Source organism: Anomalospiza imberbis, chromosome 15 (assembly GCF_031753505.1).
Source record: "Anomalospiza imberbis isolate Cuckoo-Finch-1a 21T00152 chromosome 15, ASM3175350v1, whole genome shotgun sequence".
In the NCBI taxonomy this organism is placed as follows: domain Eukaryota; kingdom Metazoa; phylum Chordata; class Aves; order Passeriformes; family Viduidae; genus Anomalospiza; species Anomalospiza imberbis.
In genome coordinates this window covers 4,778,349-4,793,677 of record NC_089695.1, presented here as the reverse complement: position 1 = coordinate 4,793,677, position 15,329 = coordinate 4,778,349, and the positions used below count along the sequence as shown (strand labels likewise).

At 51.1% G+C, this 15,329-nt stretch overlaps 2 protein-coding genes and 1 long non-coding RNA gene across 23 annotated transcripts in view; 2 read left to right on the top strand and 1 right to left on the bottom strand.

Moving 5' to 3' along the window:
* TENM2 (teneurin transmembrane protein 2) overlaps nt 1-1,886 on the top strand; it is a 1,085,256-nt gene extending 1,083,370 nt beyond the window's left edge. For all 20 annotated transcript variants that reach the window (XM_068205619.1, XM_068205638.1, XM_068205636.1 and 17 more), the window contains one exon: nt 462-1,886. In XM_068205619.1, coding sequence (XP_068061720.1) covers nt 462-1,223 — 762 coding nt within the window. In that variant the 3' untranslated portion in view covers nt 1,224-1,886. The remainder of the gene's footprint in view (nt 1-461) is intronic.
* A 10,982-nt stretch (nt 1,887-12,868) lies between these two features.
* LOC137482951 (uncharacterized) lies at nt 12,869-13,626 on the bottom strand. The gene is made up of 2 exons (XR_011004284.1): nt 13,495-13,626; nt 12,869-13,152 (listed from the first exon to the last, which is right to left on the bottom strand). It is a non-coding gene; the product is annotated as an uncharacterized lncRNA (long non-coding RNA).
* Nucleotides 13,627-13,740: 114 nt separating this feature from the next.
* WWC1 (WW and C2 domain containing 1) overlaps nt 13,741-15,329 on the top strand; it is a 67,576-nt gene continuing 65,987 nt past the window's right edge. Inside the window, exon 1 of one of the 2 annotated variants that reach the window (XM_068205642.1) lies at nt 13,741-13,759. In XM_068205642.1, coding sequence (XP_068061743.1) covers nt 13,758-13,759 — 2 coding nt within the window. In that variant the 5' untranslated portion in view covers nt 13,741-13,757. Of the gene's footprint in view, nt 13,760-14,343; nt 14,740-15,329 lie in introns of those variants that run through there. The other variant, XM_068205641.1, reaches the window with a different exon arrangement.

Here is a 15,329-nt window from a genome sequence, read left to right as displayed (position 1 = left end):
GGTTGAAATCTCTGGGGAAAAGTGTCCACAAGTTAAATGCCACCTTTTAATACATGGATTCTGTTTGTTTTCAGCTCTGATTAAAATTGTGCTAGACCTGGGCCTTTCTTATTCTTCTACTGGGCATTATTTGATTGGCCAAAATTGAAATGTGTGGTGCATATATACTACAGAGGGTGATGAGAACTATTTTATTTGGTCTTACAGATGGTAAAATGATTTGCCGAATGAGTATTTACCTGATTCTGAACAAGATGTGGATGGATGGATGGATGGATGGATGGATGGATGGATGGATGGATGGATGGATAACTGAGGGTGCTCTTTCGAAGTGTGGAATTTTTTGCAGCATGTCTTTCTTTTAAAAAAGCAAAGCAAAGATTATTATTGGTCTCTGACATGAGTGTGTTCAGATCTGCATCTCCTTTGGTGTTTTTTTTGTTCTGTTTTGCTTTCCCCAGCTAATTACAGGAGTGCAGCAGACGACAGAGCGACACAACCAGGCTTTCATGGCTCTGGAGGGACAGGTCATATCTAAAAGATTACATGCCAAAATTAGAGAAAAAGCAGGCCACTGGTTTGCCACAAGCACTCCAATCGTGGGGAAAGGAGTCATGTTTGCCGTGAAGGAAGGCCGTGTGACCACCGGTGTTTCCAGCATTGCCACAGACGACAGCAGGAAAATCGCCTCCGTCCTCAACGGCGCTCACTACCTGGAGAAAATGCACTACAGCATCGAGGGCAAGGACACCCACTACTTCGTGAAGGTGGGCTCGGCCGACAGCGACCTGGTCACCCTGGCCATGACCAGCGGGAGGAAGGTCCTGGACAGCGGCATCAACGTCACCGTCTCCCAGCCCACGCTCCTCGTCAGCGGCAGGACTCGAAGGTTTACGAATGTTGAGTTTCAGTATTCCACCCTGCTGATCAACATCCGCTACGGACTGACCGCCGACGCGCTGGACGAGGAGAAGGCCAGGGTGTTAGACCAGGCTCGGCAGCGAGCCCTGGCCGCGGCCTGGGCCAAGGAGCAGCAGAAGGCACGGGACGGACGCGAGGGCAGCCGCGTATGGACAGACGGAGAGAGGCAGCAGCTCCTCAGCACGGGAAGGGTTCAAGGTTACGAGGGATATTATGTCCTGCCCGTGGAGCAGTACCCAGAGCTAGCAGACAGTAGCAGCAACATCCAGTTTTTAAGACAGAATGAAATGGGAAAGAGGTAACAAATTAACCTGCTGTCATCCTTTGCTGGATGAATCAGTAGTCATAACTGTTATCTCCTCTCCTAAGGAGATGAAGACCTAAATGGGGGCACTAGGCTGAGCTACTCTGGGATAGTAAGTGGCAAAAAAGCTCATATTTTTTGAGTTAAATGCTACTGTTCAAGTGATTAAAAACCATATCCTGAAGTGGACTAAAGCCAGACTGAAAACTCTTAACCGTACAAATTAAAAAGTACCCCTGAAATATTACCCACTTGTTCTGGGTCTAAAGAAAAACAAAAAGAAGGCCTCGTATTGTATTACCTCACTCCATTCACACGTGAGCAAACTAAGAAATCCAAGTGGGCCACTTTCACTAACCAGCTGATGAAACACAGATGATTCAGACTGCTTGTTTGATAAATATCCAAGAGGTTTTCATTTAAAGCAAAATACAGATGCATTTAAAACATGACTTTGGGGTGATTTGTGTGTAGCGAATGGAGGACAAATGAAATGCAAGTGAGAACGCACTGGAAATAGGAAAGGAAAATATATTTAAAAGTAACAAAACCACACTTGCACTCTGACCCTCCACTTGTCTGGCCTGAAGCTTAACTTATTCAAAGAGGGCAGAGTGTAAAGTTACATTCAAAATGGTGGCTATAAATCACTACAGATAAATTTCATACTCTGTTTGTCTTTGAAGATTTCCATTGTGGACAGTATAACACAGTTACAGGGTGTAGTCTGTTTAGATTCAGTAGTTTGTTGGTATCAGTTCCAGTAGAGCTGTGGGCATTGTGTTACACTATTGCAAATGGGCACCACGTCAGATCACCCTGTACATACATCAGCCAGAAGGCACAATCACTGTTTCAGATTTAAAAATTATTAGTGTGTTTGTTTGGTCGAGAAACTGAGACAATCACATTACGGTCACCACAAAAAAAAAAAAAAGAAAAAAAAAGTCTAATAAGAACTTTGGTACAAGAACTTTTTTGTAATATACATGTATGAATTGTTCATTGAGTTTTTATATTAATTTTAATTTGCTGCTAAGCAAAGACTAGAGACAGGCAAAGATAATTTATGGCAAAGTGTTTAAATTGTTTATACATAAATAAAGTCTCTAAAACTCCTGTGAATAAGTTGTCTTCCATTGCAAAATCTTGTAAAAACTATTCTTGTCTGGCTGTTTCTAATGCACACAGCATTTTGTATGTGGAAATGACTTCCTGTGGTTCAATGGATCCTGCAGGGGGCTGCTCCTTTGATCGCTGGGTAAGCAAAGTCCTCCACACACATCACCCAAAAATCTGCTTAGGACACTTGAGAAAATTGGTAAATGCTTTAGAAATGCCCTCTCTGCACCTCATGACTAGCAGCCCTCAAACTGCTGTGTTTCAATTCTGGAATTAGTTTAATTGCACTGAAGTAACCTCTAAACAGTTTGAAAATGTAGTAACATAATATTAAGTGGAACATGCAAGGCTGTGCTGTGAGCCAGGAAGTCTCCATGAAATCTGTCTTCTTTGGGAGATTGCTTATTTCTACCACATTTAAAAATGGGAGGTAAGATCAAAGACCCTCTCCTAAGCAAACAGTCACTCCTGGTGATGATAAAAGGGAGCCATCCATCACCCAGAGCCCTGTTGCTTTTATCTCATTTAAGGATGTAGCTGGGGAGCTCTACTTAATTTTGAGAACAGTTTTGCTTTTGGGGTTGCAAATGAGGTTTTTAATGATTCATGATAGCAACAGAGATGCTCGAGTTGATTATGGGCATAAATTCACTCCAGGGCATTTTTAAAGCCGAGCAGTTCAGTGCCTGTGTGGTGCAGCACCTGGAGCACTCAGAAAGCATGTCTCATTTTTCTGTGCAAACGAGAGCCACCCCACTCTGACTGGGAGTTACACCTACGTGTGCACCCCATGGGCACCCCCAGCCCTGTTATTCATCCTCTGAAGATGAACTCTGGCTGCATTTTCAGATAAAGTCCTGGTTGTTCATCACTGCAGGTGGTGGTTTTTTTGTGTTTGTTTGTTTGTTTGTTTGTTTTTTGTTTGTTTTGGCTTTGGTTTTTTGTTTTGTTTTGTTTTTTGTTTTTGTTTTTGGGTTTTTTTTCTGAAAGACTTGGAGTGTTGTTACATTATTATTTTGTTCTTTACAAGTGACAACTCTTAAGGAAGTGGGTTTTTTTAAAGAGGAAATAAAACATGAAATCACAAAGTAGAGACACTTTGCATTATTGCAGTTTGTCTGGATTACCTGGCCCTGTCCTGGTAAACTGATTAGCTCATTTTTTGGGATAGAATTTTTCTTGCAGTTAGCGAGGGTTGAAATGAGAACCTGTTGCACAATCCCCAGTGCCCTTCATGCTGTTACCATTCTCCTAAAGCTGAAACTCTTCAGAACTGGAGATTCTGCTACTTCAAAGGGAACTCAGTTAAACTAAAAGGGAAGCATCCTTTGAATATTAATGACTATCAAAGGAGATGTAACAAATTTCAGGGGATGGACTCCCTACTCATCTCCTTTGCAACTAACACACACCATCAGGATGTTCTTAAACAGAGTTTTGGGAGATGGTGCTAAATTCTCACCAGAGATCACTGCCCCAGGGCTAGCTGTAGTTTCCAAAGCCAGTGTGTAGCTCAGCACAGGCTGTGTGGAAAGCCCCAGCAATACCCTTGAGCTCTTAGGCCCAGCCTACCATTGTGCTGCACCTGACCAAGGCCATTCCCAGCTCTGCCCCTCTGCTCTGCCACTTCACTTTCCCTGTGTTCCCATACAGACCCCCAGCCTCACTCCCATCTACATGGACTACCCAGCCTGTCCTTTTGGCAAGTAAACTGCACTGTGTCCAGTGACTTAGAGAACCTTGTGTGGTGCACCAAAGAGATTGAAAGAATTGCTGTATTTTTTGCAATTATGACAAAAGAGCTAAATTCTGTCATGTCTGGAAAAAACAGCTGACTGGTAGAGCTCATTCTAAGGAGTTTTCACTTAACAAATGAGGGAGATAGCTGGACTGGTGTGGCCATGGCCAGCTCTCTTGTGGTCTCATCTGGGTTTCCCATTTCTTGAAACATCTGTTTCTCCCTTTTTTCTTTCTACAATCTTCCCTTTCCTCATCTCAGACTGGTATCTCCTGTTCCTCTCAAAGGTCTTGCTTTTCCTCTCTTTTCCTTGCTACACTTTTCCATATCGAATAGATGCTTAACCTGAAGCACTGCCAAGGAGACATGAACTGGATTCTTCTTATGAGGAAGTAAAGTGGTGGCTTTAGCAGTGACATTGTGTCTGTGTCCCCAGTAACACTGTGACAGGACAGAGCAAGGGCACCCATCAAAGGACCTGGCCTGGAAAACGCTTCTGGCTGTGGGAAGGCACAGAGCATGAGCTCAGGCCAGCCTGAATACCATGAGCATGGGCTTGCCCTCCCAACTCACTTGAGTGCAAGCTGAGTTGCTTGTAGAGAGAGCAGGAACCCAAGAATATGCTTCTGTTTGATGTTAAAACCAGATGGAAAATCACCATTAGAGTACATTTCCTTTTTTTTTTTTTTCCTATTGGATTGCTGTAACTGAAGGAATTTAGTACTTGTAACTTTGCTTTTCAGCTTGGAAAAAAACCCCGCTTTGTTTCCTGACTTATCCCAAAGATTGGACTGGCTGTGGGTGCAGCACGTGTCTCAGCACAGCCTGCTCCTCACCACCACGGCTGCTCTGCCTCTCGAGGTGGCACCCGTGGCACTTTGGCCACATGATGGCAGTTCTGCCAACGAGACATCCACAGGTACCAGCCTTTGCCTGCTGGCACTGCCTTGCCCACACCAGTTCCAGCAGTTCCAGTGCCCTGTCAGCCTTCCTTAGGGGTTGGTGTCTCTCAGATTAAGGCACACACAGACATTCCTCCTAAAGCTGGCCCAGTGCATCCACAAAACTCTCATGGGAACAAATGAAGGGAAGGAACTGCTTAGGATTTTTTGGTTTTTTGCTACCTGTAGTGCAGGCTGACACCAGAGCACACACTGGGGTCTGAGAGTGCACAGAGCCAGACTCAAACCTGCATGGGAGCCTGGCTCTGGCACTTCCCGTTTTCACCTCCCATCCCTTGGGAAATGCAGCCTCTCAGAAACTTCCTGATAGAAAGGACTGTGCCAACACGTCTGTAAGCCAAGTCCCTGATCTTCATGTAGTCCAGGTTCATCACTGCTGTAAGAACAGAAGAGCCAGATATCCCTCACCTGTCCTGAATATGACCTGGCACTGCCTTCTAAGGTTCTTCATGTTTTCTGGTCATTTCCTGTTTAAGAGGCCAAGAAAACCACATCAGGACTGAATGCCATTGAATAATTTGCAGTAAGTGCTTTGTGCTGTAATTTCTGTAAGGATCGTCCCTTTGACAACAGACTCACAATAGGTCTCAAATAAGCACTCAATAATCATCAAACATGGGAATATGTTCAACACACAGCCTTGAGGGTAGAGCCCTAAGAAACTCCAAAGGTAAAGTTTCAGCCTCTGAATTGTACTGTCCTGTGTTCATCGGGGGATTTTACCTTACAAATTTAGGCAGGTGTCATGAAGTGGTACCAGGACCTCTCTGCCTCTGAGCTGCCTCTGAACTTTTCTGCCAACAATAAAAGTTCCTTCCCAGAATCTTTCCATACAGCCTGCAGGATAAAAGTTCTTTATTTACAAGGATTACTTAATTTAAACAGTACTTCACTTGTATTTGAAACTTGTCACTCCTCTGGAACCAAACTCACTTCACCACTGTGGCACCAAGTTCCAAGGGCTATGCTACAGAAGAGAGTCAGCATCCAACACAGTACAGATGCTGACACAGCTGCAAAAGATGTTTTACTCTGCACATCTCTGAATTGGCAGCAAGATCTCAGAGCCTTGGAGCCACTTTTGGCCCACAGCAGTGAAGGAGCATGGGCAGGTGGCTCCTCTGGGCAGGGTCTGTCTCTGAAGGCTCTGTTGCTGATTGTACCAATATACAGACATATATTGTATGCTGAAACTGCTTGGTCAGGTCAATAATATCTGTATACCTCCCCCTGTATGTCTGTCATCTCCCCAGTGAGGGAGATTGCAACATCTGAGCATGACTGAGAGCTCTAGGAAGGCAAATACCATTGCCAGTGTCAAAGCACCAACTCCTCTGTGTTGATAAAGCCTTTTCTGCTTCTGCCTAACCCAGCACAGCAGTGCTGGGCACAGCTGGAGCTGTGGTCACGAGCTGTGTGTGTCTACAGCAGCAACACCTGGCAGGTGGTTTCCTGAGCTGCTGGGAAGAGCAAGGGGCATTATCAAGCAGCTGAGACTGGGTGACACCGATACAGAGACAGAACGCTTTGCAGCACCCTCACAGCAGGGCCCATCGCACTCAGGGCTTAAGTTGGTAATTTTAATCTCAGCTGACAGCTCACTGTGTCAGCTCAGCCTCCCCACCACAGTCACCAAAACTAAGTAAAAACACAGAGGTGGAGGCACCTGTGTGAGGTGCTCCGGTACCCAAGCCAGGCATGCAGCCAGATGGCCAGCAAGAAAACAGCTTGGCAGGGAAGGCAGGGACTGGACCCTGCCAGCCTCTCCCACACACAGTTTGGGGTCTGCCTGCCAGCACCCTGCAGGCTGCCCAGCCGTCTCCACCACCAGCCCCAGGAACCTCTTCTAACCTGCTGAATGTGGGGTTTGCCCAGCAGATGCCCTGCACCCACCCATGTGCTCCAGTTCACCTGGAGCTCAGCAGGTGCCACCAGCCCTGCCCAGGCTTCCCCTCACCTCCTGCAGCAGGAATGGGGTGTTGCTCTTCAAAACACACATCTAATGTCACAGGTCAGTCTTCCCCTCATTTCCTCTTTCATTAAAATACTTGTGTAGCATCTTAGGAGGATTTAATGGTTACAGTCAGGCTTCTTCTGAGCCAAGGAGGGGGACAAAAAAAGGCAAGTAATAAAACAAAATGTGGTAAAAACACCACGGGAGAGAGCTGTGTGCCAACTTTCAGACAAGCAAATGAATGCAGCCAATTTATAAATCCTTAACAAATAGGATTTACAATGGAACTGGCAGTTAAGCCATCATGAGTACCAAAGATGGCAGGCAGTGCTCTGTAATGCTGTCTGTGCTCTGCTGCAGCAGCTCAGCAGCATTGCTATTGGAGAAATTGTATTTACAGAAGTTTTTCATCTTTGGATGACAGTTTTTGGCAGGCTTCAGTCTAATTTGGTGGTTGCATAGAAAAGGAAAATCATCCAGCAGGACTCTGGGCTGTACCACTGACTATGCTGCTAAAACCCAGGCCTTGTGGCTGTGTCAAATACCTCTCTGCCCTCAAACTCCACTAGCTGCAACCATCACATAAATGAAAATAAAATATTAAGAAATATTAGTGTTATAAATCAGTAATTCAACCATCTCATTTTTAGTTGTTGGCAAAAGGTACTAACTCAATAGGGTCTACTGGATAAATCAGATTCTTCATCTGTCAGAAGTTCTCTGTAGAGATAAAAACCAGATTCCTGCTTGCTTCTGAAGGCTGAGTGATCTTTTAGAAAACATCCCCCATCTCAATGCCTTGGTCTCTGCCCAGGTGGGGAAGGCGGGTTATTAAAAACCTTGGGACAAAGCACACGAGAGGAGAGTTTTCACACTTCGCACAGGGCCCTTATTGAAAAGCAGGGATTGGTGTGGGGGGAGGCTGCTGGAGGGCTTGAAGTCCAGCTCTTTCTTTGGTTCCAGAGTGTCCCAGGACAGGTGAGGATAACCCCATGCTAAGAGCATGTCCAGCTGAGATATTAATATTTTCAAGGTTGGCGACAGCAACTTACTCCGTGCTCAGTCAGCCTTACAGCAAAATTAGTATGTCTTATGTTTAACCAGAACTCTCTGTATTTCTTCCTTTGCCTTTTTCCTTTGCCCTGTCGCTGGGCACCACTGAGACAATCCTGGCTCTCTTGTCATTACTCCTCCCTTCAGACATTCATACACAACTATTAGATCACTCCTGATCCACCTCCTCTCCAGGCTGAACAGCCTCAGCTCCTTCAACCTCCCTCTGTTTCAGATGCTCCTGTCCCTTCAGCACCTTACTGCCCTTTGCTGGGCTCTCTCCAGCAAGTCGTGTGTGTCTTGTACACTCTGGTCGCTTGGAAGCAGACTCAGCACTCGGCCACGTCTCACTGGTGCTGAGCAGAGGGGACGGATCACCTCCTCAGCCCCTCACTGATGCCCTGGCAAACCCAGCCCAAGGTGCTGCTGGCTCGCTCTGCCCCAAAAACACAGTGCTGGCTCAGGATCAACTCCTTGTCCCTCAGGTCCTTCTCTGGAAAGCTCCTTTACACCTGGGTGGCCTCCGGCTCCTACTGGTGCTTGGGGTTGTTCGTCCCCAGGTGCAGGACTTCCTTTGCTGATCCTCATGAGGCTCCCGTCAGCCCCTTTCTCCAGCCTGTGCCCCTGGGTGGCAGAAGACCCTCTGGTTTATCAGCTGCTGTGCCTCGAACCTCCCCCAGTTGCCATGGCACTTCCAAGGCAGCGGGGAACAGCCTGGCAGTGCCGTCAGCCAGCTCCCTCGGCTCTCCTGGATGCATCCCCGCAAGTCACAGGGATGTCCACGTTCCTTTGGTTGCTCCCGGACCTGACCCTGCTCCACCGACCCCCAAGGCACCCCAGGGAGGGCAGGACGCTGTGCCCTGCCCTTGGCAGCTGCAGACGTGCCGCTGGACGGATTGGCAGGATTGGCAGGCGGCAGGACAGGCTGTCAAGGCACCTGGCTCCTGTCCCAGCAGCAGCCTGCCCACGGGAACAGCCCGGTGTCCCTCGCCCGGCCGCTTCCCGCACAGAGGGACGACGGCCCCTGTCCCTTGGCCAGGCAGTGCCACCAGCTGCTGCCCCATCGCGGCCGCTGGCACGGCTCCTTCGCGCTGCCGGGAGGCAGAGGTTCCGCGGTGCTCCTGCCGGACCGCGGAAATCCCGCCTGCAGGGCCCTGCCCTCGCTCCGCAGTGTTCGGTGAGCCCCACTGGACAGAAGAGCCGCTGTGTCAGGTTAGAACACAGACCGCGCTGCTCGCCCTGCCCCGGCTCCGGCACACGGCGGGGCCCAGCGGCGGCTGCGCCGCTCCGCCCCGCGGGTCCATCCCCGCTGCTGCTGGGGGCGCGCCGGGTGCTTGTGCCGCTCCGGGTGCGTTAGCGGTGCCGGTGCGCTGGGCGCGTCTCTGTCACGAGCTGCACCCGAGGGCAATCCCCCTCTTGTGCGCACCAGAGGACACTCGCCACGCTCGGTGTGAGCAGCTCCGGCCGTGCCGTGCCCTGCGCGTGTCCCGCTGTCCCGCCCGCCGCTGCGCGACACCCGCCCGGCTGCCAGGGCACGCTCGCTCGGGCAGCCGCACGTCTGCCGCCGGGAGTGCCGAAGTGCTCCTTCGCGGGGCAGAAAGGTGGAGGCTCGGGAGCTGACGGGAGACCAGGACAATCCCGCCGGTGGGAGGAGTTCTCCCTGACTTCTCAGCAAATAATAAGCCAGTGATAAAAGCAATATATATCAAACCAATTCATTTTTCTGCCAGACGTGATCTCCATGACAGGTTGATGGAAATTTATTGACCATTATTTTTAAAGTTTTATAACTGTCTGGCCCCGTTCCTCATTCCCATCCGCAGGGCCAGGGCTGGCAGGCGAGGGCAGACCTGCCTCTGCCTCTGCTGAGGAGATCAGTGTCCGCCCCACGGCCACTCCTGAGGGCTGGGTGGCTCCTGGGTGACACCTGGGTGACACTTGGGTGGCAGCTGCCAAGAGCTGCTGATGCCCCGCAGGGGACAGCCGGGCACGAACAGCTCCGGTTTCACTGGGGCGATCTCCCAGATGGGTCAAGCAGCTCCCAGCTATTGCAGGGAAGAAGATTCACAGACACAGGCTCAGCTCCTAAAGCCTGTGACAAGGCATATCCACACACTCTGGGAACACACACACCTGAACTTCCCAGCAATGTCATGGGATGACGGCAGTGCTTCCAGTGGGCACAAAAGGGCTTAATAAAGCAGCAGAGATAAGGGTTATTTTGAGGTAAAAAAACTATCTAAACCTGTTTTGTTCATAGGTGAAAAAAAAAATCTGAGCACCCAAAGGTCATAGTCAGGAATTTATTCCCTCGCTGCAGGCTTGTTTGCTGAAAGATAAAGATCTTCGATGCAGGTGTACAAAGTGCCAAGGATCGGGAAGGCAGCACAGAGTAAACTCGTAGCCAAGTGACGTGTTTGTGACAGGAATCACAAGAGCTGTCAAAGGTGTTCCGCAATGTGTCCTGTCCTTCCGAGGCAGAGCCCAGCTGACAGAGGGTTTCCTGCCAGCCTTGCCCATGGCAGGGGATGGCCTGAACATTTGCAGCAGTGTAAATACTGACCCGTGGCTTGGGAGAGCCCTGACTCAGGAGTGGCTGACAGGCAGTCTGTCTGTCCCACAGACTGCAGTAGCTCACCCCGGGTCATAAGAGCTCTGTGTAATGGCCTCACCACTGAGGACTTGACCACCTTAAAGGCCTTTTCCAGCCTCGGTGAATCTATGTGATTCTATTGCATCTTGTTTCATGAACAAACTTGTCAGAAACTTCTTATGACCCACTTTCAAGAAGACAAAATCCAGCCAGCAAGTTTCCTGGTGTACTGAGAACCCAGCTGCTGCACGGGTCCTGTTTAATGATCAGTGTTGAATGGTCACCTTGCCGCTGGAAGCTGTGACCCTCCCCATCCCTCCCGTCCCTCCTTGGCCGCACTGCCCTGTGTGGGGCAGCCCTGTGCCACACCTTCCCTGTGCCCTGAACACAGGGACACAGGGACGCAGGGACACAGGGACACAGGGACACAGGGACAGATGCCTCGTCTGGAACGAGGGGTGCTGGGACCAGCGGGACATCGGGCATGGTGCAGCCAGCACCTGCCAGAGCAGCCGGATGGCTTTGCGGATGTCAGCTGCCTTTCCTTTTTATCTAAGGCCTCCAGCAATGGGTCTTTTAAGGAGTAGTTTGAAAGAAAACAATGAAGTGGCTGTGCCAGTGTTTACAGAAAATCCCTTTCATGTTGGTACTGAAAGTACAGCAGGTTGTGTGCGTTCTTCCCTGCCTCCTGGGCACCTCTGCTCTTCCTGCTGGGCTGGAAACAGCTTCTGAAAGCGGGAACGCTTCAGGTTACTTCCACAATGAAACGTTCCATTGCTCCAAACCCGTTTTTTGACCATACTAAAAAAATAAAGGTCCATTTGGAAAGGGAAAAATATTGACATACAGTTTGGGGGTCGGCAGGATAGGGAAGGGGCTTTCTAGAACAGTAAGGGAGCTCTCCACAGAAATGATACTGTGTTTCAAGTTGAAAAATACTGGAAGTTTTAAATAAAATGTAGCATTTTGGCTAAATGTAATTGCTTCCTGGTAATTGAATTTAAACCCATTTTCCCTCCTATTTCAGTACAGATATTTGAAGGTGTTAGCTAAGAGACCAATACTGTGCCTCAGCCACTTTTCACCTTTGAGTTTTTGTTATTTGCACTCAATTAAGAATAGAGCTTCAGGTGTCAAGTACAAAATTAGAGACTTTTGAATGTCTTAAGAAAAAAGAAACCCAAGTATCAAGCAGCCAGCTCCTCTAAAACAGAGACCAGCAGCAGATAAAGGCAGCTCCTGTTACTGAGCAGTTTGTAACCAGCCTGTTGTGGACTCTGGTGGGACTGGGGGGTGCAGCACATGAGGTCGTGCTGGAGATGTTGACCCCAGGGCAAAAGAAAATCGTTTTCTGCAGACTTTGTTCTCTGCTCCGCTCTTCCTTTTCACATAGCTAAGAGCTTACCTACAAACCAAACCTCCCTCTTCTTTGCTCATAAGAAAACAATCACCTGTTTGTTTATTGTTTTACAGTTCAAACAGACTCTGATAACGCTGAATTCCTTTGTTGTGAATGTAAGTGGTAAAAGGGAGTACTTTACCATATGCACATTCCTGATTACATTTATAAATTCATATGGTTCAATGACAGGTTAGGCTTTTTTCTGAGTTAATAAATAAAGAGGAGTGGACAAATAAAATCTTTTGACTTGAGTCAGAACTACCTGCAAATATTTTCTGAGGTATTTATTTAAAAAACAATTACGTTTAAAAAAATTACACAATTACTTTCTTCCTAAATAGAGTTGATGACATCTGGAAAAGAAAGGGTATTCGGTCAGCTTCTTTACATACAGTCTTTTGCTATATGCTCTAAATATGCTCTGAAAATTTGAAAAAAACTTTAAAGTAAACATGCCTTTTGGAAGTGTCTCTGTGCTGGAACATAAGACCACAAATACAGGACCATGAAAATACATAATAATTTATTTTCACTTTGCTGTTTACTTCTCTTGTAATATTTAAAAACATTGTTTGCTGCTGATTTTTTTCTTATTGCCACATTTCCCCTTTTTAAATGTCTTGAGCACTTTGCTGAGTGCTTTACAAAGAAACACCATTATCCACAAAATTAAAAGCAGAAAAGAGAAACGAACAGCCACAGTGAGTAGCCCAGTGGCCCACAGAAATGCTGGTGTCTGCTGGCTGGAGCGGCACTGCTCCCAGTGCTCCCAGTGCTCCCAGTGCTCCCTATGGAAAGAAACACAAGCCCTGCTTAGAGTTGTGGACAGAAAGAGTGTTTATTCATTTAGTCTTCACTTATTATTAATTTAAAAGCCTTGTGTATAGTGCTGTTCATAAAAGCAACTTATTTAGTAGCCCACATTAAGTGTGGCTTCAGATAAAATGGGGTTAAACCAGACTATTTTCCAAATGCCTCACTTTCAGTTTTACTTGTCTTCATTTTCTTCCCTGCTCAACCACTTCATAGGCCAACTGCTACCACATTCTGTTTCAGCCTCCAGAGAATTAGCAGTTCTGACTCCCAGCAGGCTGTCAGAAAGCCTGATAGAAAAAAAATCCCATAGAATCTGGTACAAAAGTGAGATGTTATTTCTAATTGTCTTTTTCACTTTTACTTTTCCTCTCCAGCCTTTCGAGGCTCCCCTCTTCCCATCCTCCAGTTTCCTTTTCCACCCCTGTGCTTGGCAGGGATCCCTGCTCCATTCTGCTCTTTCAATAGCTGCAGCTCTACAAAACCTCTCGCTTTCCCCCTGCCCTCGACAGTGGGAAGCCAGCGGTGGCTGGTGCTCGCCAGGGAAAGTGCCACCGCACACAGAAGTCCCCTTGTGCCACGCTGGGCACGTCACCCGCCTCAGCTCACGGCCCCATCGCATGAGCTCTTACTGTGACATTTTGTCATGGGCTGTCTGTTCAAGCCGAAATGACTGAAGTGTGGGGAGAGAAGGCTGTGGAGGGCACGTCCTCATAGCTGCTCCCATGCTGCACGGCAGCTGTGCCAGAGCACGCTCAGGTATCGGCAGCGGCTGCTCAGGAAGGGTCCGTACCAGCGGGGTGGGCACCATCACCCTCCCTGCGGCGTGTGGCCGTACCGGGGGCTGTCTGTGCCACCCTAACTGCTTTTATAACCCTGCTTCTCCACGGTCCGAATGTACCCAGGTTCCAGCTGCCGCGGGTTTTCCCTCTGGAACGCACAGAAAGTCACCCCTGTCACCCCGGTGGGCTGCCCCGATGGCTCCTGGCTGCCCGCCAGCCCCTGCGGGGAGCCCACCGCGGCTGAGCCGGGCCACCCGAGGGCAGTGTACCCGGGGCAGGGACACCTCCTGGCCCAGGGGCGCCCGAGCTGCTGCGCTCGTCCGTGCGATGCCAGCCCCGGCACCCCACGGCCGTGTCCTCCGGGGCACCGAGCAGCCCCGACCCGCTCCCTGCCACCCGCTTGTGTCCTCGGCCCTTCAGCGCTCCTGGCGGCTGTGCCCGGCCCCGGCCCGGTGCCCCGGCCCCGCGGGGCCCCCGAGCCCCAAGGCGGGCACCTTCCCGGGCCCCGCGCCCGCGCCCGGCCCCGCCGCCGCGGGACGCTCGGGGGCGCGCAGGGGCGCGCCCGGGGCCGGAGCGTGGCCGCGGGTGTGGCCGAGGGGCGTGGCCGAGGGTGTGGCCGAGGGGCGTGGCCGAGGGTGTGGACAGGCGGTGGGTGTGGCCGGGGCGGGGGCGGTGCCGCCGCGGGACTCGCGGGGCGGCCGCCGGCGGAGCAGGAAATGGAGGCGTGAGCGGGCGGAGCGGCCGGGGCTCCGCGCCCAGCGCTGACCGCGGGCTCGCCGCCGCCCTCCCGCACCGCCCCGGCCCGCCCCCGCCGCGGGGCCGGCATGTGAGGCTGCCCGGCGGCAGCGCCTCCCTGCGCGGCTGGGCCGGCGCGGCCCCCGCACCGCTGCGCGCCGCCCGCGGGAGGGGAGCCCCGGCGCGGCCCCCGGAGCGCAGCGCGGCGGTGCATGGGGCGGCGCGGCCGGCGGTGCGGACCATGCCGCGGAAGGAGCTGCCGCTGCCCGAGGGCTGGGAGGAGGCGCGGGACTACGACGGGAAGGTGTATTACATCGACCACGGCAGCCGCACCACCAGCTGGGTCGACCCCCGCGACAGGTGGGCGGCGGCGGGCGGGGTCCCCGCGGTGTGCGCAGAGCCCGGCCGGTCCCCGCTGCCGTCCCCCGGCTCCGCTCGGGCTCCGCGGCTCGGCCGGGCAGGGCGGGACGGTGGTGGCGTTACCTGCGGGCCTGGCCGGGCAGTGGCGTCTGCCCGCTGCACGGGAGCGGAGGGATGGAGCGGGCTCAGCGAGTTGTGTCGCTGCCGTGCGGGTCTCTGTCCTCGGCCGGCCCCAGCCGCGCTGCGGCCCCGCTGCGATCGGCGCGGCCATGCGGCCCTTGCGGGCTGGGAGCCCGCCCGGGGCACGCCGGGGGAGCAGCGGTGGCTCCGTGCGGTGGCTCGGACAAGGTGGGGTCGCAGAGGTTTCGGCGGGCCCTGTCCTGCATCGTGGCCCACCTCTGCGAGCAGCTACGTGGCCTCATCGAGCTTGGCCGTCGCGGAGGTCACTGACTTAAGGGTGTGTCTCTGATCGCCCCTCTTTGCCGCCTTCTTCCCTGCGGTAGCCTCTTGCTCCTGCTTGCTCTGAGTACTTCTTTTCCTGCCGCGCTCACTTAGAAAAGTAAGATAAACAGAAAACAGGGTGCTGCTCA